The sequence below is a fragment of the Notolepis coatsorum genome (genome assembly GCF_963971535.1).
Source record: "Notolepis coatsorum genome assembly, chromosome: 2".
NCBI lineage: Eukaryota > Metazoa > Chordata > Actinopteri > Aulopiformes > Paralepididae > Notolepis > Notolepis coatsorum.
The window spans coordinates 81,734,785-81,757,613 of record NC_140166.1 but is presented as its reverse complement, the minus strand read 5'-3'; the positions used below and the strand labels follow the sequence as shown (position 1 = coordinate 81,757,613).

Below are 22,829 nucleotides of genomic sequence, written 5' to 3'. Positions count from 1 at the left end.
GCTGGTCAACTAGCCACCTTGCTGGTCAACTAGTCACCTTGCTGGTCAACTAGCCACCTTGCTGGTCAACTAGCCACCTTGCTGGTCAACTAGCCACCTTGCTGGTCAACTAGTCACCTTGCTGGTCAACTAGCCACCTTGCTGGTCAACTAGTCACCTTGCTGGTCAACTAGCCACCTTGCTGGTCAACTAGTCACCTTGCTGGTCAACTAGCCACCTTGCTGGTCAACTAGCCACCTTGCTGGTCAACTAGTCACCTTGCTGGTCAACTAGCCACCTTGCTGGTCAACTAGCCATCTTGCCGAAACCCGTCCAATCTTTCACCGTCGACTAAAGACGCACTTCTTCAACCATTATCTGAAATAAAAAAGTTTAAATAAAAAGAAACATATATATATATATATATATATATATATATATAACCCTAACTAACCTTACTGTCATGCACTTGTCCTAATAAACTAACCTACACTGTAGCACTCAACGCTTTGATGAACATTGATACTCAGCTGATAGAGTTGTGTCCTTCCTGATGGCTTGTCGTACAGAACTTGTAAGTCGCTTTGGATAAAAGCGTCAGCCAAATGACTAAATGTAAATGTAAATATCACCCCAATGTGCTGTTTGACGAGTACAGTATATACACTTATATCACCCCAATGTGCTGTTTGACTAGTACAGTATATACACTTATATCACCCCAATGTGCTGTTTGACTAGTACAGTATACACACTATATCACCCCAATGTGTTGAAGAGGAATAAGGTCGTTCTCGCTGCACATTAATATGAAACGTTCTGCATGGAAAGGAATAACAGCCTAATGGTAATTCTGGCTCTGCTTTCTGGAACACGCTGTTCCTTCCTATGGAACGCAGCTCGTACTCGGTCTCTGCGTGTGGCCTGCTTGTTTGTTCCCGTTGTAGTCTATTAAATTAAATATTAAACAGCACGCCGACCTGTCAGTCAGCAGAATGGGAGCGTGGCGGTGGCTTGACTTGGGCCCAGCTGAGCGGTTCACAATGGACATCAGTGAGCAGAGTGGAAAAACCGATTTGACAGCGCGCCTCGTACGTTTTTAAGCACACATGCATTATGATATTCATTCCCAATGTTAATCCCCGTTTCCCCGTCGCTTCTGTGAGATCATGTCCTCGTCCGAAACCAGACAGCTTCTCCTGGGTTTCTGCCATCGTGAACCCGGTTGGCGTGAATCAACTGTGATTAAATGAAATAAACACAACTGCTAGCCCCAAAGGTATAGGGCTCATATGGCACAAGCACAAGCTTCTGATTCACTGGGCTGTTTGTCAGGTCGTATAAATCGTTGGGCCGGCCGGTTAGAAGCAGACGAGTTTGGACGATTTGGTGTTATTTCAAAACATTTTGGTCAGCTCGTGTCGGCGCAGTGCAGTCAAATGAAGGAAACGCAGAATGAATCACTTTCACAGTGTCTAATCAAAGCATGTGTCACCAAGCCATTATATAGCATCTCCCCTTTTACTAACGTTTTACATCAGTGTTCACATTTACATCCAATAAAGACAGGAATCCCTGCAGATTGCCGTGCAATCTTTCAGCAAACCACTGCAAAGTGGTTTTTATCTCAATAATCAGGAAGGGGGGGGGGGGGGGGGGGTGTGGCTCTGTGAAATCCAGGAGAGACTGATTTCGACTCAAGTGATATAGAAAAGGTTGGAATCGTATAGAAAGAGAACGCTTGGTTTTGTTAGAAGATCATTTGATGAGATGTGAAGCTTCATAGCAAAACTATGAAACGGCGACATCTTTTGCAGCGCTGTTGTTGGCACTCGATCCTTTCCCACGCTGGCCCCACGTGCCTTCCCCGTTACTCTCCTCCCCCGTTACTCTCCTCCCCGTTACTCTCCTCCCCCGTTACTCTCCTCCCTGTTACTCTCCTCCCCGTTACTCTCCTTCCCCGTTACTCTCCTCCCCGTTACTCTCCTTCCCCGTTACTCTCCTCCCCATTACTCTCCTTCCCCGTTACTCTCCTCCCTGTTACTCTCCTCCCCCGTTACTCTCCTCCCCTGTTACTCTCCTCCCCTGTTACTCTCCTCCCCCGTTACTCTCCTTCCCTGTTACTCTCCTCCCCCGTTACTCTCCTCCCCCGTTACTCTCCTCCCCTGTTACTCTCCTCCCCCGTTACTCTCCTTCCCTGTTACTCTCCTCCCCCGTTACTCTCCTCCCCCGTTACTCTCCTCCCCGTTACTCTCCTCCCCTGTTACTCTCCTTCCCTGTTACTCTCCTCCCCCGTTACTCTCCTCCCCCGTTACTCCTCCCTCGTTACTCTCCTCCCCCGTTACTCTCCTTCCCTGTTACTCTCCTCCCCCGTTACTCTCCTCCCCCGTTACTCTCCTCCCCCGTTACTCTCCTCCCTGTTACTCTCCTCCCCTGTTACTCTCCTCCCCTGTTACTCTCCTCCCCCGTTACTCTCCTTCCCTGTTACTCTCCTCCCCCGTTACTCTCCTCCCCGTTACTCTCCTCCCTGTTACTCTCCTCCCCGTTACTCTCCTCCCCCGTTACTCTCCTCCCCCGTTACTCTCCTCCCCCGTTACTCTCCTCCCCCATTACTCTCCTCCCCCGTTACTCTCCTCCCCCGTTACTCTCCTTCCGCGTTACTCTCCTCCCCCGTTACTCTCCTTCTGCGTTACTCTCCTCCCCGTTACTCTCCTCCCCCGTTACTCTCCTCCCCTGTTACTCTCCTTCCCTGTTACTCTCCTCCCCCGTTACTCTCATCCCCCGTTACTCTCCTCCCCTGTTACTCTCCTTCCCTGTTACTCTCCTTCCCCGTTACTCTCCTCCCTGTTACTCTCCTCCCCTGTTACTCTCCTCCCCCGTTACTCTCCTCCCCGTTACTCTCTTCCCCCGTTACTCTCCTCCCCGTTACTCTCCTCCCCCGTTACTCTCCTCCCTGTTACTCTCCTTCCCTGTTACTCTCCTCCCCCGTTACTCTCCTCCCCGTTACTCTCCTCCCCTGTTACTCTCCTTCCCCGTTACTCTCCTCCCCCGTTACTCTCATCCCCGTTACTCTCCTTCCCTGTTACTCTCCTTCCCCGTTACTCTCCTCCCCCGTTACTCTCCTCCCCGTTACTCTCCTCCCCTGTTACTCTCCTCCCCCGTTACTCTCCTTCCCCGTTACTCTCCTCCCCCGTTACTCTCCTCCCTGTTACTCTCCTCCCCCGTTACTCTCCTCCCCCGTTACTCTCCTTCCCCGTTACTCTCCTCCCCCGTTACTCTCCTCCCCCGTTACTCTCCTCCCCCGTTACTCTCCTCCCCCGTTACTCTCCTCCCCCTCTCCGCTGCCGCACCCCCTGGGCACCTAATGGATGGTGTTTGTCATTTGCATACAACGGTGGCACGATGTCATAGTAACTGTTGTTTGTTTCGTGCGCCACAGGGTCCCAGGGGGGTGGGGAAAGTGCACAGCTTTGGCAAGAGGGACCACGCTATCAAGAGGAACCTGAACATCCCAGTGGTGGTGAGAGGCTGGCTCTACAAACAGGTGAGCCTGTGGTCCACAGTCATGACATGAACCTGCTTAACATTGATGATGATAATAACAATAACAATACTTGTTATTAGTATTACTATTATTATTATTAATAATGTTAATAACAATAATACTACTATATTATATAATATATAAATATAATATATACATATATATATATATACTGTACATATCATATATAATATATAATATAATAATATACTATTATTATTATTAGTAGTAGTAGTATTCATAATAACAATAATACTAATACTATAATTATTATTATATTATTAATATTAGTATTATTATTATTATACTTACTTTGAAACTGCCAGAAAGGCCTGCTCAAGGATCATAGGCTCATAGATCATAGACCTAGCCAAGCTTCTGCAGTGTACTGTAGCTATCTGTCAGACCTAACCAAGCTTCTAAAGTCTGCAGTATAGCTATCTGTCAGACCTAACCAAGCTTCTAAAGTCTGCAGTATAGCTATCTGTCAGACCTAACCAAGCTTCTAAAGTCTGCAGTATAGCTATCTGTCAGACCTAACCAAGCTTCTAAAGTCTGCAGTATAGCTATCTGTCAGACCTAACCAAGCTTCTAAAGTCTGCAGTATAGCTATCTGTCAGACCTAACCAAGCTTCTAAAGTCTGCAGTATAGCTATCTGTCAGACCTAACCAAGCTTCTAAAGTCTGCAGTATAGCTATCTGTCAGGCCTAACCAAGCTTCTAAAGTCTGCAGTGTAGTTATCTGTCAGACCTAACCAAGCTTCTAAAGTCTGCAGTATAGCTATCTGTCAGACCTAACCAAGCTTCTAAAGTCTGCAGTGTAGCTATCTGTCAGACCTAACCAAGCTTCTAATGTCTGCAGTGTAGCTATCTGTCAGACCTAACCAAGCTTCTAAAGTCTGCAGTATAGCTATCTGTCAGACCTAACCAAGCTTCTAATGTCTGCAGTGTAGCTATCTGTCAGACCTAACCAAGCTTCTAAAGTCTGCAGTGTAGTTATCTGTCAGACCTAACCAAGCTTCTAAAGGATCAAACTAACTGGGGTTGTAACTGAGGGGTACAATTCCCTGACTGTATTACTAGATATGATACTTACTACCACTACCTTTGTACTTTATATTCGGCCACCCAGTACTCGGCATAAATATATTATGATAAACACTCTCACGTAGATGAAACGGATCCAACACAAATGTACGAAGTCGAAGTATGCGTTTATTACTACACAGCAATGGTGTGTAGAGCAAGCACTTAATCACTTAATTACATTTATGAATTGAAATAGTATGCACTTTTATGGCAAATGAGTATTCGTTGGTATATCAATAGAGAACGTCCAATCTCTGGTGGCGCAGGCGGTAAATATACAACCTGGAATATTTAAGGAATAATAGCAATGATACTTTAATGATTATAAGACTGGATACACTAAGGGGGTTAATCCGGTCGCTTGTAAGACAACAGGAGTAGGAGGGGGGGGGGGGGTAGAGTCTGGCTGCCTCGTCCGGCCAAGGGTATCCTGGGTGAACCCACAGTTGTGCAGCTCGGTGCGCCAGCGATCCTTGGACCACAGATGAAAGCAGGTGGACTCTCTGTGAGCCGGCTCTCTCCGGTCCACGGGGGAGAGACGTGAAGCGACCTCGTCTTGCAGAGCGTCTCCTCACCTTGCGTCCTCTCCGGGGGGGGGGGTTCCAACACACGGCAGTGTCGGGGGTCTTTATCCATGGAATAATCACTGTATACAAAGCATAATCCGTGCCTGGGAAGGCGGGCTGTCGTCGGTAGAATAATCCGGTATACAGGTCCACTCGCTCGTCGGCTCTGGGGCTCCTCGGATGCAGTCTCACATGGGGTCGACCATCCTGGATAAGCAGCCAGTTCTCTGCCCGAAACGATGGGGTACTGACTACGATAGTATTCTCACCGCACGAAGCACTATATATTAACAGACTATTATTAGCTTAATAGACTACGTCCAACTCGACGATATAGTGCCAAATATGACTATTCAAATATTAATATACACGATGTCTCAATACCGATGGTAGGCCGAACTTGGCCTTACTCCCACACGTGGCGTCGCGGGGAGGCTTTACGTCTGTCACTCTATTGGAGGGTAAGAAACTGGACTGAAAAGGAAGTCCTACTTTGGTAGCGCAGTATATATACGCACTATGAACAAATAGTACCGTTAGTGGTGCGGTAGCCAGATTCCTACGCGGAACTAGGACTTGTTCGTACATGTTGAGCGGTACGTTTGAACTGGGTCTGGGGGGTATGGCAGCCTGGCACCAAGGTCTCGACCAATAGTAGAATGGAGACTATTATGGGATGTTCAGTAGGCTAGAATGGATATTCAATGCATATTGTACAAGGAATATACAAGGGATATCAGGGAATATTAGAGAATATACAAATACAATTAAATATATATATATAAATAAATATATATATTCGGTTTAATCTGGCCCTTCACAACAGCCACCCCCTGATTGGTCCCAGACCTAATCAGTTAAGCAGAGACAGATTAATCGCGTTGTCTATTTACACATGAGGGTTTGCTGTAGGGGTCAGTCAACTTCACAAAGTCATAGGGTTATGGGGTCATGGTCATCATCGATTGTGTCTGGGAGTCGGGGCAGTTCTATGAGCCTCGCCACGGGACGGGTGTAAGTGCGACCCTGGACAAGCACTTCAGCTGCTCGGACCTTGCCGTCGGCACCGGTGATCACTTTGCTTACGCGGCCGGCCGGCCACATAGCTCTGGGCAGTGATTGATCAATAATCATGACGACTGTTCCTTCTGTCAAATTGTCTCTCTCCTTTACCCACTTCTGGCGGGTCTGTAGAGACGGTAGGTAGTGCAGTAGGAAACTGCTCCAAAACTTGTCGGCTAATACTTGGCTGTACCTCCACATTCGTCGGCCGTTCGCTTCTTCAGGCCGGTACATTGTCTGGGGTAACGCGGGATCTAGCCGCCCCATCAGGAGTGTGTTGGGGTCTGCGGAGATAACAGTGCTCAATCCACAGAACACAGGCTTCTTATTCTCAGCCTCCTCCTGACTGGCTTCCCTCGGGATAGGCGTGGGCCACTCTCCTTCCGGGAGCTTTAGGAATGCTGGGCCGTCACTGTAGACATTGCGACGGGTGAGGTCATCTAGGGGCATTCCCCGGGTGATGACGTCAGCTGGGTTCTGTTTTGTATCAACGTAGCGCCACTCTGTTTCTCCGGTTAACTCTTCGGTTAAGTCTTGAATCTCGGTGACTCTGACTCCCACGAAGACTTTGTACTTGCATGAGTCCGATTTGATCCAGGCGAGTACTGTCGTGGAATCTGACCACAGGATTGTTCTAGACACCGGTATGGTGAGCTCACGTTGGATGAGCGTGGCTAGGTGCGCTCCGGCTAGGGCTGCGCAGAGCTCTAGGCGTGGGATAGATTGTTGCTTGCGTGGGGCTATTCTCGAGCGGGCGAGGACAAATGCTGTGTAGATCTCTCCCCCCTCTTCTTGGGCCCGCAAGTAGGCTACTGATCCGTATGCGACCTCTGAGGCGTCACTGAAGACGTGTAAGTCCATTTTACATGTCTCTGGCCTCACCGTGGGTGGGAAGTAGCTTCGGCGCATATTAACGCCTGGGAGTGAGTGGAGCTCCATCTCCCACTCTCTCCAGGTGGATGCAAGGTGTGCGGGAATGGGGTCGTCCCAGCCCTGGTCCTTGTCCCACAATGCTCGTACAATCATTTTTGCCCTGGTGGTGTACGGTAGAATACATCCTAGCGGGTCATATTGTCGGGCGAGTGTTGTGTACACACTCCGTCTGGTGGTCGGCGCCGCCGCCGGCCTTCCCTGCTCCGTAGTCAGGGGCTTGTGTCTGTAGTGAAGCGAATCTGTTTTGAATCGCCACACCAATCCCAGGGTCATCTCCTGGGCTTCTCCCGGGATTGTAGCCATCCAGGTCTCGCTGCTGGCTGCCTTGTCCTCGGAGGAGAGGCTGCGCAGTACTTGCGGATCGCTGCTGGCCCACTGCCTGAGATCAAAGCCGCCTTTGATCAATGAGGCGCAGAGTTTAATCAGGAGAGCCTCGGCTTCTTCCTGGGTTGAAAGGCTTTGTAGACAGTTGTCTACGTAGAAGCTGTTCTTTACGCTGTGTCGGACCTCTTCGTCCGCTGCTGGGTCCTCTGCTACATGTTTCTGTAGTGCAAATGTAGCACAGCAGGGGCTGCACGTCGTTCCGAAGGGGAGGACTTCCCATTGTTAGATGGCTGGGTGCTCATCTCCTGGCCTCTCTCTCCATAGGAACCGCAACAGGGGCTTGTCCTCCTCTACTAATCTCACCTGCAGGAACATTCCTTTAATGTCCCCGCTGATGGCCACCTTTTCCTGGCGGAAGCGGAGTAGAACGCCGAGTAGGGAGGGGCCGAGTGTGGGACCGGGCAGTAACTCTTTATTCAGATTTTGGGATCCGATCTGGTAGCTGCAGTTAAATACTATGCGGTCTTTACCGTTGTGATGGACCTTGTGGTGAGGCACGTACCACGATTCAGTGGTCTGGTCAGCCTCTTTAATGTCCATCTTTGTGACGTGTCCCGCTGTGATGAGCTTCTCAATCTCAGCGCGGTATACACTCTCTTGGGCGGGGTTCTTGGCTAAGCGCCGCTCCGTGTTCAGCAGGTACCGTTCTGTGGCGTCTGTCTTGGCGTGGAAAGTAGGCATTCCTTCTCGCCGCAGGAGTGGCGTGGCGTATCTCAACACGCCGTTGACCGGGACTCTCTTGGTCCCTGTCTCGAGGAGGTGAATGGCGTAAATGTCATCTTTAGAGCGAATGTCTTTCTTTCCGTTCTTAAAGGGCATTTGTTCCAAGGTCCATAGCCGCTCTACGTGTTGCAGGAGTGCGGTTTCTCCCTCTGTGACTCGGGAGTGGAGACATCTAGTGGCTGTACTTCGGTTGAGAGATTTGGCGAGCGGGCCTTGGAGAGTCCATCCCAAACGGGTCTCGACTGCTGCAGGACAGCCTCGGGGTCCGGTATGAACCCGGTCTATCGGGACAATGAGGTCTGCATGGTCGGAGCCTATCAACAGGGTCGGCATAGCATTGTCTATGAGCGGGATCGGTAACTTGCGCAGATGTGCATATTTCTCCATCAGCTTGGCGACGGGGTATGTGTACCGCGACAGTCCTATTTCTTGGCTGGTGAAAGCGTCTGTAATCTGGTACCGTCGCTCAGGCTGGCCGCTTGCTGCGATAGAGAATGAGACATTCTCGCCCTTTATCGTCTTCAAATCTCGTCTTATTGTCCGAATTGTCATTTGGGTTTTGCTTCCCCGCAGCCCTAGCTGGGCCGCAGCGGAGGCGAGCAGAAGGGTCTTCTCTGACCCGTCATCGAGGACGGCGTAAGTGTCCAGGACTTTATTCTGGTAGCTTAGTGTCACACGCACTACTTTTAGGAGTACTCGGGCTCCACTGCTGCTGGCGGGATCGATGTACATGACGCTCGCTTTGCTGCTGGATGGTGCGGGTGAAGGGCGCCGTCTGTTACTGTCGTGAAGTATGTCCAGATGGGCTCCATCGCACTTGGTGCACCTTTTCTTTAAGCGGCATTCGGCTGCCATGTGTGAGCGCGCACAGCGAAAACAGCGCTTGTTGGACTTTATCCATTGACTTGCTTCCTCCGCGTTCAGCTTGGGGAAGGAGTCACATTGCGCTAGCCAGTGTTCTTTCTCACAGTAGGGGCACACTATCTTCCACTTCTCCGTTCTGGAGGGGGTACTGTGGCTCCTGCTGCTCGGTACTGACTCCGATTGGTGCATCACAGTCACCGATCTTCTTCCATCATTTAGTCGTCTGGTTCCTTCTCTGGAGCCAGGGGTGCTCCGTCCGAATGTATCTAGCCGTAGGCTGCTGACTTCTCTCGCCAGGAAGTCTGCTAGATCGAGGAGGTTCGGTTCGGGGCCATTCGGGTCTCGGTGGTCTCTCTGCCGCCTAAAACGCTCCTGTCGAGCGGGCGGCAGCTTCTCCAAGATCCTTTCCACATTTGAGTTGGCGTAAAGTTCATGCCTCCCCTTCTCTCTCTGCGCTCCCAACATCCCTACCAGGGACTGCACTCTGATGGACAGGTCGTCCAGTGCTCGATTGTCTATTGCTGGGGGTAAGCGGTCGATGTGTCGGATCTCCTGGATCACGTAATCCCATATGCGCCCATACCTCTGGTCCAATGCTACCAGCGCTGCTGTGTATGGGGTGGTGGAAGTCGCGTAGGCGAGCGCTATATTATGTGCGCGGGGTACCTTTAAGTGCTTCAGTAGGATGGCGTATTTATGGCGTTCATCCAATACATCCACCAACATGGTCTCCAGACACATGCAGAGTTCTGTATACTGGGCCCGGTTCTCTTGGGTGAAGTCGGGTACCATAGGCGTGCCAATGTATGACGCTGACTGTGGATACATCGGCGAGCGTTGGGGGAGAGGCCTCCTAGGCGAGTCTCCTCCCGCTCCTTGGTATGGGCTGGTACCGGCAGTGTACCATGGCCCGCTTGTCCAGGTGCTGTTCCTCGGTGCGGGTCGTGCGTCGTGCTCACCCGGGTATAGAGTCGGGGGTCTGTAGCGCAGCTCCGCGGGAGTATAGCCTGGGCTGTACCGGACCTCCTGGTCCGGTAGAGTACTGTGCTGTCGTCGGGCGTGGTTCTCCTCCTCTTCCTCTTCGTCTTCAGTTAGGTCATCCAGTGCTTGTAGTCTCTGGTTTAGCCTCTCCACAGGATATGCTGCTCCTTCCCGGTTGCTAGGTCTCGCTTGGACCGGTGGGGGGAGGTGGTCTGTGGGGGGTATAGACCTCGTCTGTTGGTCAAGTTCAGGGTTGTTTACTCGGCTAGGGGATGCCGCCCTGGAGGTGTGTCTAGACGAGTTCCTGGAGCCTCTGGCGGAGGGAGAGGGTGTTGTCCGTCTGATCAGCTGTTCTATTAGTTGCGCTTGCTGTCTGTCGCGCTCTGCGTCCCGTAGAGCACCAGCAGCTGCTCGCTGGCTGTCTGCTCGGTCTCGGGCCACATTCTCTTCCCTTTGAATGCGTCTTATTTCTAGACGTATATGCTCTTCTTCGCTCCGCTGCTGGATCTGCAGTCGGTCGCGTTCAGCAGCGGCGTTCAGGCTGATGAGGAAGGCCTGCTGTAGGGTCCTCTCTGCCTCGCTGGGAGAAGGCGGTTGTATAGGGGAGCCTTCCCTCGGGGTACTCCTTGCGGGGCCTTGGAGCTCTATCTCCACGGTGCTCTCCCCGTCTTCTTCCGTGCCGAGTTCTCTCTCGGTAGCGTTGTATTCCTCCAGGGACTCATCGGGGACTACTTCTTCAGTACTGGCGGGGTGTGAAGTCATGTCTGGTTCCCACTGGTCCCCACCGTGAACTTGGTCAGTTACATTAGAACCCGTAGGGGCCTCTATGGTCGGGGTAGTCTGGGCGTTGGGGTTAGACATACTTTTACTTTCTAGTTTTACCGCGTTTACTGTTAGTAGAAGACTAGGTTGTTGACTGACAGCGTAAGCCTCTAAGTACTGAGGGAGCCGTCGTTCGCGCTGCGGGCGTTGGTTAGGAGGATCGTTTCGTGGAGTGTTCATCATAGGCCATTTCAATATTAATAACACTATATTAATATTACACTAATTACCCTCCGGCTCGAAGGACCAATTGTAACTGAGGGGTACAATTCCCTGACTGTATTACTAGATATGATACTTACTACCACTACCTTTGTACTTTATATTCGGCCACCCAGTACTCGGCATAAATATATTATGATAAACACTCTCACGTAGATGAAACGGATCCAACACAAATGTACGAAGTCGAAGTATGCGTTTATTACTACACAGCAATGGTGTGTAGAGCAAGCACTTAATCACTTAATTACATTTATGAATTGAAATAGTATGCACTTTTATGGCAAATGAGTATTCGTTGGTATATCAATAGAGAACGTCCAATCTCTGGTGGCGCAGGCGGTAAATATACAACCTGGAATATTTAAGGAATAATAGCAATGATACTTTAATGATTATAAGACTGGATACACTAAGGGGGTTAATCCGGTCGCTTGTAAGACAACAGGAGTAGGAGGGGGGGGGGGTAGAGTCTGGCTGCCTCGTCCGGCCAAGGGTATCCTGGGTGAACCCACAGTTGTGCAGCTCGGTGCGCCAGCGATCCTTGGACCACAGATGAAAGCAGGTGGACTCTCTGTGAGCCGGCTCTCTCCGGTCCACGGGGGAGAGACGTGAAGCGACCTCGTCTTGCAGAGCGTCTCCTCACCTTGCGTCCTCTCCAGGGGGGGGGGTTCCAACACACGGCAGTGTCGGGGGTCTTTATCCATGGAATAATCACTGTATACAAAGCATAATCCGTGCCTGGGAAGGCGGGCTGTCGTCGGTAGAATAATCCGGTATACAGGTCCACTCGCTCGTCGGCTCTGGGGCTCCTCGGATGCAGTCTCACATGGGGTCGACCATCCTGGATAAGCAGCCAGTTCTCTGCCCGAAACGATGGGGTACTGATTACGATAGTATTCTCACCGCACGAAGCACTATATATTAACAGACTATTATTAGCTTAATAGACTACGTCCAACTCGACGATATAGTGCCAAATATGACTATTCAAATATTAATATACACGATGTCTCAATACCGATGGTAGGCCGAACTTGGCCTTACTCCCACACGTGGCGTCGCGGGGAGGCTTTACGTCTGTCACTCTATTGGAGGGTAAGAAACTGGACTGAAAAGGAAGTCCTACTTTGGTAGCGCAGTATATATACGCACTATGAACAAATAGTACCGTTAGTGGTGCGGTAGCCAGATTCCTACGCGGAACTAGGACTTGTTCGTACATGTTGAGCGGTACGTTTGAACTGGGTCTGGGGGGTATGGCAGCCTGGCACCAAGGTCTCGACCAATAGTAGAATGGAGACTATTATGGGATGTTCAGTAGGCTAGAATGGATATTCAATGCATATTGTACAAGGAATATACAAGGGATATCAGGGAATATTAGAGAATATACAAATACAATTAAATATATATATATAAATAAATATATATATTCGGTTTAATCTGGCCCTTCACAACAGGGGTGATGTGTTATTTTCTCCTGACACCAGTTCAAATCCGATCCTGCCTGTTACAAATCTGGTATATAAAAAAAAAAATAAAGAAAAGTGACCTCCGTGCAGCATACAGTACATTACCTATGAGTGCACATTAATCTGAGGTAAACATGACATCAAATCTGTCATAGGGAGGACAAGCAATCACACACAGTGACTGTATAATCCACCTCCTGCCTCACAGAGAGCCTGCCCTCTCTGCACAGGGTTGTATTAGGCGTTTCGCGTGTGTCCATCTGCAGCGCTGTTATAAATGAGGGTGACCTTGTGGAGTATGGCTGAGTAAACGGGGTGATGAAAGGCATCATTCCTCATTATTAGAGCCCCCCTCTGTGCTCCCCGACTAGGGGAAGGACAGAGCCCGAGAGACTACTGAAGTGAGGTGTTGGAGGGAGAAGCTGAGGGTGATTAACTCGGGCTGACACACGGGTGACCATATGGGGTGTATCGCCCCGGGGAATGAGCCTCGTGGGTGAGACTGAAGACTAGACTAAGGATTTGGATAGTCGACTTTGATTGGCCGAAATTTGCCGATAGTTGACTATTAGTCGACTATAAAACATATATATTTTTTTTAAAGGATAATTATTATTATTATTTTTTTTTATCATTCCATTTGGGCTGTGGGGGGTGCTTAATGTCTGAAGGAGTCGACGGAAGGCTTCTTGTCCTCTGTGAAAGCATGCAATTGGTCCACATTTTTTTTTTGCATTCGACTAAGAGGTTGGCAGTCGACTACGGCTCCTTTAGATCGATTCGTCGACTATTCGACTAATAGGGGTCAGCCTTACTGAAGACACACTTAAACATCACAGATTCTCACATGTCGCGGGTGATCGCCACAGCGCTTTGTTCGTTGGTGTAAAAGCATCATTAAGAGACCGAAGCAGTGAGTACAGTCTTTCCCCACGTGTTAAAGGAACACGCCACCTTTTGGGAGAAATTAGACATGGTAAAAAATACACAAGTCACAACATGTAAATGAGGCTGATGGTCCGTAATCCACCTCCAGTCATTGTGGAAACTAGCTAGTGTGCTCTCTCTGTACCGCACACACAGAGACGAGAAGGGGACCTATATCGTCTTGTCTGAAGATGGCAGATTAGCTCATTTCCCATTGGTGTGTTTCTTTAATGCAAAAGATAAGTGGGAAAAGATTCAGACCTTCGCTACGTGGGTGCTTGTCTCTGTAGTCGGGCGGCGCACCAGAAGTATTTAAATAGCTCGTCTTCCAGCACCCGGCCCACTGGTTGGCAGGTTTGTTTCTTCCAGCACCCGGCCCACTGGTTGCCAGGTTTGTTTCTTCCAGCACCCGTCCCACTGGTTGCCAGGTTTGTTTCTTCCAGCACCCGGCCCACTGGTTGCCAGGTTTGTTTCTTCCAGCACCCGGCCCACTGGTTGCCAGGTTTGTTTCTTGGGGAGGTTTTTGGGCTAATAGCGTTTTCAATGGCTATGTCTCCCTCATCCCCTTTAACCCTTTCACTACCACACCACTAAAGTGTTAACCCTTTCACTGCGACAATACAGAAGGTTAACCCTCTCACTACCACACTACCAAAGGGTTAACCCTTTCATTGCCACAGTACAGAAGGTTAACCCTTTCACTAACACACCACCAAAGGGTTAACCCTTTCACTGCCACATGACAAAGGGTTAAAAGTTTAAAACACACTCACCTTTAATCACTGAGAGGAGGAAGTAGACTGCTAGCGAACTGCAGACACTATTTCCTCCACCGTTCTCAACAGCAGTAGGCCCAACTCCAGGAGTTGAAGAAACGGAGGAAATAGACACATCGGGTGGAATCTCTCTCTCTGGGGGGGCGCCAACGCGGCTCAGCTCTCGTGTCGCAGAACGTGCCGTGGGGTACATGTTACACGATTATCACATGTCCTCCTCGCAACGATAGGATTAAGGTTGAAAATCGGCATCACGGCCCTGTTTTAATGATATGCATGAAGCCCATTCTCCCCTCTCCCCACGTGTCAAAGAGTATTCCCCCAACTCCACGTTTTAATTAAAATGTTTAATTTAAACATGTTCACTAGAGGGGTTTATAAGTACGTTGTTGTGTTTCCCCCTCCACCTCTAGGACAGCTCTGGAATGCGGCTGTGGAAACGCAAGTGGTTTGTTTTATCGGACTACTGCCTGTTTTATTACAAAGGTGAGTCTGAGGAAAGTGAATGAATTAATAGCGGAGCAATTAGAGAGGAAGCATCCACTTAATTATGCAGCCTCTAAAAATACAGTATGGTTCCTCTGAGTGGAATTAAACTTAACACTTTCTCTGCCAAGGACGCCTAAACTCGTCATTCCCCGCCATGCTCATTCTGCCAATGACGCCGTAACACGTCATTGAGATCAATATTTAAAAAATCTGTGATCGCAATCATATTTCTCCCCCGGAGACTTGAGATCTACTGTTGATCCCCTCTCAACTCTCCAACGGTTCAAGAGCGCCATCTGGTGGCCGATCGGCGGATCGCCCAAACCGGAAACCGGAAACGGAAACTGGTGCTCATTCCAATTCGGTCTGATCACTCGCTAATAGTCCCGGGACTCAAGCTAGACACAATGGATAGAAATCCGTTACCAATAACTCGATAAACAACATGATTTGGACGTATATACTATTATACAACCTGGAGATGGATCGCATATTTCAACATCCCATAATAGGAATATTTTTGCTCCACGCTCATCGCCCAACGCTACGAGGAAGCTACGGTGAGTTTCAGCGTTTTTTTTTAACGTGTTCGATACAAACTGCTCTAATGATCATATCACCCACACTAGATGAATCATCTAACGTTGGCCACGGAATTATAAACGACCCCCCCCCCCCATCCGGTCAACATCAGATGATAAGTAGTAACTTCTAGAAGCACGTCCATTTGAAATGTTTTATCTCGCGCCGATTGCTATCAAACTGTATACAATCATCAATATAATGCATTTAGGGCTATAAATCACGTTCTGCAGAAAGCTGCAGAAAACGATAAAAACATACTTATACTTTAGACCGTATTTTAGTATGAATATGTGAATGAAAAAGTATAACGTTGCTACACCCTGAACAATAGATAATTGACGTTGAATGGGCCATAGTAATGTCAATTTAGCAATACAATTAAAAAAGTTATAGCCCTGCAAAGAAGGGGAACTTCTCCATAGACAAATAGAGCTGGCAGAGGATGGTATAATGATGTACATAAGCCTGGCGAAGAAAGTGTTAATCAATGATAGCATGTTATTAAACAGTGTCATCTCTCTCTCTCTCTCTCTCTCTCTCTCTCTCTCTCTCTCTCTCTCTCTCTCTCTCTCTCTCTCTCTCTCTCTCTCTCTCTCTCTCTGCTGATTGTGTTGTTACTTATTATTATATGTAGTTTTTTTGGGTTGATAACGAAGATCAACGATACATGTAAGACGATGCACTGGGTCAGTGCATTTACAAGCGTGTAGCTTCAGCCCTAACCTTTTCGGGCCAACTTGGAATTTTATTTGTGTATGTTTTTTTTCATACATGCGAAATGGCTCGAAATAAACGTAATTAATTCATTTATTCATTCATTCATTCACTCTCTCTCTCTCTCTCTCTCTCTCTCTCTCTCTCTCTCTCTCTCTCTCTCCATCCGTCCTCTCCTCTATCATTGTCTCCCTTGTCGTCCTTCATAATGTTATTATAGCACGACGTCTGTGATTGTGCGTTGGCGTGCCGTGGCGTGGGATCTAGCCGCTCCTTCATTAGTCACACGGAGGGATAGACAGATCACCCTCCACCACGTTCCCAGCAAATCTTTCAATTGTTTGTCTGATCAATTACGTCTCGCCAAATTACATTATCTCTCGAGTGTGTCTATGCGTGCTGAATCATAAAGACAGACAAACACATGCTAAACAGAGCAGAGAGGGTGGGGGCGTGTTGCTTTGGGCTGCGAAGTCTCGGAAATAAATACACATGTGTGTGCGCTTGTGTGTGTGTACTTTATGTATGTGTGAGTGAGCACATACATGAATGAATGAATGAATGACCGTTATTATTTATATAGCACCCTTCACAGCACGAATGCACAGGGTGCTTTACACTACAGCATAACATAAAGAAAATCTGAAATAAATGACAACAATAACAGACAGCAGTTAAAAACAGTGAACCAAATAAAATAAAATAAAAATAATTTTAATAAAATCATCAGTCAATAACTAATAACTATAGGAACAGTGAGGACAAAGGATGCCTATATATGACCAAAAGCCTGTCTGAACATGTGTGTTTTTAGCAGTTTTTTGTGTGCATGCTTGTGCATTTGTGCGCTCATGTGTGTGTGCGCTTGTGTGTGTGTGTGTGTGTGTGTGTGTGTGTGTGTGTGTGTGTGTGCGCGCGCGCGCGTGTGTGTGTGCGTGTGCATGTGTGTGTGTGTGTGCGCGTGCGTGTGTGTGTGTGTGTGCCCGTCTCACAGACAGCCGAGAGGAAGCGGTGTTGGGTAGCATCCCTCTACCCAGTTATGTCATCGCTCCGGTGGAGTCTGACGACCACATAAGCCGCAAATACGCCTTTAAGGTAAGACCTGCGGACGCGGGTACGACTAGTAGAGACCCAATAGGAAGCTCTTAACCCTTTCACTGCCGCACTATCAAACGGTCAAGCCTTTCACTGTGACAATACACAGAAGGTTAACCAGTTCACTGCCACACGACAGCAGGTTAACCCTTTCACTGCCACACTACAGAATGTTAACCCCTTTACTATCACACGGTAACCGTCGGTAGTGTGATAGTAAAGGGTTAACCTTCTGTAGTGTGGCAGTGAAAGGGTTAAATAAGCACATCAGTATGCGTGCAGGTGACCGGACCAAACTGCTTGCTGTTGTTCTCACTGGATCTCGAATCATCTTTATACTGTACATACAAACGGTAAAGGGTGGGGGTCTACAGTTTGTGGTTCAAGATCCATCTGTATACATACAAACCCATACAAGATAAAGGAATGTGACATATTTGGGGACATATGGATAGGTGATGAAGGAGGGAATGGGGGGGGGGGGTGGGGATAGGAAGGAAAGATGGGTAGATGAAAGAGAGAGGGGAAGGAAGGGGGTCTTATCTCCCACAGAGGTGTGTTCCACACTACCTCCCCCTGGCATAATAATGGCACGGTGGCCCAGTGGTTCACAGCATGAGGGTCCTGGTAGGGGGGCCTTTCTGTGTGCAGTTCACGTGGATCTCCTCCAGGAACTCCCAGGTTTCCTCCCACACCCCCAAAACACACGCACGGTTCCCCCCTGCCGTCGTCCTTGACCGACGCACGGCGGCGCGACAGCCGCATTATTGTTCCCCCCCGGGCTCCTGTCTGCGGCCGCTCCGCCGCTCCTAAGTGGTTTGGATTGAAGAATTCCCTCGCTGGGACTAATAAAGAACAACGTCATTTCAAATTACTTATTTTGGTTCACTTCAAGTCTATTAGCAGTGATGTGACTCTTTGAGTGATGGCTCTGACGTGGTGGATGCATGATTGTCTCTACTGTCCTGTCACTGTTTGTCACTGTTTGGTTATGTGGGTGGGTAGGTTTGTAGGCAGGTGTGTAACGCTTGGTGTGCTATTGAAGTTGAGAACACAGTTAACAGACAAGGGAGAAGGAACGTAGGCAGAGACGCGGGGTGAAGCTTAAAGAAGGGATATTTACTACAATCAAAACTACAAAACAAAGGAGGCACAGCCAGGCTGGCTCTGTAACAAACACGGACTGATCACAAAACAAACAGAAGAACGAGCTCACTGACTGGACAAACTCACATGATAGGACAAAGGCACGATACGGGAACAACACGGGATACTGGAGGAATGTCGCCACAAGGAAGGGAGGACAGACAGACACCTATATACCCACACTAATTGATAATCAACAACACCTGGCCAACACAGAATCACAACATACACAATGACAGTAAAGCAATGACAACCTAAACAACAACTAGACACTAAGGCAATGACACACAACAACACAACAGAGGAGTAACATCACATATAGACAGGGGTGGCCCAAGACAATAAACAATTAGACACTATGTCTATTACTTGGAACCACAGTAGAATAGCCACCTGTACCAACAGGCTAGTCTGGCCACTAGAGGGTAGGAGACCGATGTCAGGAGGAGAGCAATGTCTAATGTTATTCTCCTGCCGGTCAGCAGGACCGGCCCTTGGGTCGTAACACAGGTGGGTGGGTGGTTATGTATTATTATGTACGCAGTATACAGTATATGCATGTATGTTTGTATTAACACATATCTTTTGAATGTATTCTGGTATTTTATAACATGTATATTTTTGTATTTTTGTATGTTTGATTTTACAAAACAGGGGAAGTTCTCGATAAGCCTCTAGGCTTCTAACTTCTCCTTCACAATATGGTTATATAACTTATTATGTATTGTTTTTAACTTTTGTTTAACTGTGTTAATAAATAAATACAAATACAAATACTGTCCTGTCACTGTCCTGTCACTCTCCTGTTACTGTCCTGTCTCTGTCACTGTCCTGTCCTGTCACTGTCCTGTCTCTGTCCTGTCACTGTCCTGTCACTGTCCTGTCACTGTCCTGTCCTGTCACTGTCCTGTCACTGTCCTGTCACTGTCTCTGTCCTGTCACTGTCCTGTCTCTGTCCTGTCACTGTCCTGTCTCTGTCCTGTCTCTGTCCTGTCTCTGTCTCTGTCCTGTCACTGTCCTGTCTCTGTCCTGTCTCTGTCCTGTCACTGTCCTGTCCTGTCACTGTCCTGTCACTGTCCTGTCACTGTCTCTGTCCTGTCACTGTCCTGTCTCTGTCCTGTCACTGTCCTGTCTCTGTCCTGTCTCTGTCCTGTCACTGTCCTGTCCTGTCACTGTCCTGTCACTGTCCTGTCACTGTCTCTGTCACTGTCCTGTCTCTGTCCTGTCACTGTCCTGTCTCTGTCCTGTCTCTGTCCTGTCTCTGTCTCTGTCCTGTCACTGTCCTGTCACTGTCCTGTCTCTGTCCTGTCTCTGTCCTGTCTCTGTCCTGTCACTGTCCTGTCTCTGTCCTGTCTCTGTCCTGTCACTGTCCTGTCTCTGTCTCTGTCCTGTCACTGTCCTGTCACTGTCCTGTCACTGTCCTGTCTCTGTCACTGTCACTGTCCTGTCACTGTCCTGTCTCTGTCCTGTCACTGTCCTGTCACTGTCCTGTCACTGTCCTGTCTCTGTCCTGTCACTGTCCTGTCTCTGTCTCTGTCCTGTCACTGTCCTGTCACTGTCCTGTCACTGTCCTGTCTCTGTCCTGTCACTGTCCTGTCTCTGTCTCTGTCCTGTCACTGTCCTGTCACTGTCCTGTCACTGTCCTGTCTCTGTCCTGTCTCTGTCCTGTCACTGTCCTGTCTCTGTCCTGTCTCTGTCCTGTCACTGTCCTGTCTCTGTCCTGTCTCTGTCCTGTCACTGTCACTGTCCTGTCTCTGTCTCTGTCCTGTCACTGTCCTGTCACTGTCTCTGTCTCTGTCCTGTCACTGTCCTGTCTCTGTCCTGTCTCTGTCCTGTCACTGTCTCTGTCCTGTCACTGTCCTGTCACTGTCTCTGTCACTGTCCTGTCTCTGTCCTGTCACTGTCTCTGTCTCTGTCCTGTCACTGTCTCTGTCTCTGTCCTGTCACTGTCCTGTCACTGTCACTGTCCTGTCTCTGTCTCTGTCCTGTCTCTGTCCTGTCTCTGTCCTGTCACTGTCCTGTCTCTGTCCTGTCACTGTCCTGTCTCTGTCCTGTCACTGTCCTGTCCTGTCTCTGTCCTGTCTCTGTCCTGTCACTGTCCTGTCTCTGTCCTGTCACTGTCCTGTCACTGTCCTGTCTCTGTCCTGTCACTGTCCTGTCTCTGTCCTGTCACTGTCCTGTCACTGTCCTATCACTGTCCTGTCTCTGTCCTGTCACTGTCCTGTCACTGTCACTGTCCTGTCTCTGTCCTGTCTCTGTCTCTGTCCTGTCACTGTCCTGTCTCTGTCCTGTCTCTGTCCTGTCAATGTCCTGTCTCTGTCCTGTCTCTGTCCTGTCACTGTCCTGTCTCTGTCCTGTCACTGTCTCTGTCTCTGTCCTGTCACTGTCTCTGTCTCTGTCCTGTCACTGTCCTGTCACTGTCCTGTCTCTGTCTCTGTCCTGTCTCTGTCCTGTCACTGTCTCTGTCTCTGTCCTGTCACTGTCCTGTCTCTGTCCTGTCTCTGTCCTGTCACTGTCTCTGTCTCTGTCCTGTCACTGTCCCTGTCTCTGTCCTGTCACTGTCCTGTCACTGTCCTGTCACTGTCTCTGTCTCTGTCCTGTCTCTGTCTCTGTCCTGTCTCTGTCTCTGTCCTGTCACTGTCTCTGTCTCTGTCCTGTCACTGTCCTGTCACTCTCCTGTTACTGTCCTGTCTCTGTCACTGTCCTGTCATGTCACTGTCCTGTCTCTGTCCTGTCACTGTCCTGTCACTGTCCTGTCTCTGTCACTGTCCTGTCCTGTCACTGTCCTGTCTCTGTCCTGTCACTGTCCTGTCCTGTCACTGTCCTGTCACTGTCCTGTCACTGTCTCTGTCCTGTCACTGTCCTGTCTCTGTCCTGTCACTGTCCTGTCTCTGTCCTGTCTCTGTCTCTGTCCTGTCACTGTCCTGTCTCTGTCCTGTCTCTGTCCTGTCACTGTCCTGTCCTGTCACTGTCCTGTCACTGTCCTGTCACTGTCTCTGTCCTGTCACTGTCCTGTCTCTGTCCTGTCACTGTCCTGTCTCTGTCCTGTCTCTGTCCTGTCTCTGTCTCTGTCCTGTCACTGTCCTGTCACTGTCCTGTCTCTGTCCTGTCTCTGTCCTGTCTCTGTCCTGTCACTGTCCTGTCTCTGTCCTGTCTCTGTCCTGTCACTGTCCTGTCTCTGTCTCTGTCCTGTCACTGTCCTGTCACTGTCCTGTCACTGTCCTGTCTCTGTCACTGTCACTGTCCTGTCACTGTCCTGTCTCTGTCCTGTCACTGTCCTGTCACTGTCCTGTCACTGTCCTGTCTCTGTCCTGTCACTGTCCTGTCTCTGTCTCTGTCCTGTCACTGTCCTGTCACTGTCCTGTCACTGTCCTGTCTCTGTCCTGTCACTGTCCTGTCTCTGTCTCTGTCCTGTCACTGTCCTGTCACTGTCCTGTCTCTGTCCTGTCACTGTCCTGTCACTGTCCTGTCACTGTCACTGTCCTGTCTCTGTCCTGTCTCTGTCCTGTCACTGTCCTGTCTCTGTCCTGTCTCTGTCCTGTCACTGTCCTGTCTCTGTCCTGTCTCTGTCCTGTCACTGTCCTGTCATGTCACTGTCCTGTCACTGTCTCTGTCCTGTCACTGTCCTGTCTCTGTCCTGTCTCTGTCCTGTCACTGTCTCTGTCCTGTCACTGTCCTGTCACTGTCTCTGTCTCTGTCCTGTCACTGTCTCTGTCACTGTCCTGTCTCTGTCCTGTCACTGTCTCTGTCTCTGTCCTGTCACTGTCTCTGTCTCTGTCCTGTCACTGTCCTGTCACTGTCACTGTCCTGTCTCTGTCTCTGTCCTGTCACTGTCCTGTCTCTGTCACTGTCCTGTCACTGTCCTGTCTCTGTCCTGTCACTGTCCTGTCTCTGTCCTGTCACTGTCCTGTCTCTGTCCTGTCACTGTCCTGTCCTGTCTCTGTCCTGTCTCTGTCCTGTCACTGTCCTGTCACTGTCCTGTCTCTGTCCTGTCACTGTCCTGTCTCTGTCCTGTCACTGTCCTGTCACTGTCCTGTCACTGTCCTGTCTCTGTCCTGTCACTGTCCTGTCTCTGTCCTGTCACTGTCCTGTCACTGTCCTGTCACTGTCCTGTCACTGTCCTGTCACTGTCACTGTCCTGTCTCTGTCCTGTCTCTGTCTCTGTCCTGTCACTGTCCTGTCTCTGTCCTGTCTCTGTCCTGTCACTGTCCTGTCTCTGTCCTGTCTCTGTCCTGTCACTGTCCTGTCTCTGTCCTGTCACTGTCCTGTCACTGTCCTGTCTCTGTCTCTGTCCTGTCTCTGTCCTGTCACTGTCTCTGTCTCTGTCCTGTCACTGTCCTGTCTCTGTCCTGTCTCTGTCCTGTCACTGTCTCTGTCTCTGTCCTGTCACTGTCTCTGTCTCTGTCCTGTCACTGTCCTGTCACTGTCACTGTCCTGTCACTGTCTCTGTCTC

The 22,829-nt window shown here is 49.4% G+C and overlaps 1 protein-coding gene across 1 annotated transcript in view; it reads left to right on the top strand.

Moving 5' to 3' along the window:
• plekha7b (pleckstrin homology domain containing, family A member 7b) overlaps positions 1-22,829 on the top strand; it is a gene marked incomplete at its 3' end in the record, with an annotated part of 266,506 nt that overhangs the window by 119,165 nt on the left and 124,512 nt on the right. Inside the window, 3 exon segments of the mRNA XM_084308243.1 lie at positions 3,419-3,523; positions 14,761-14,833; positions 17,130-17,230. Coding sequence (XP_084164369.1) covers positions 3,419-3,523; positions 14,761-14,833; positions 17,130-17,230 — 279 coding nt within the window.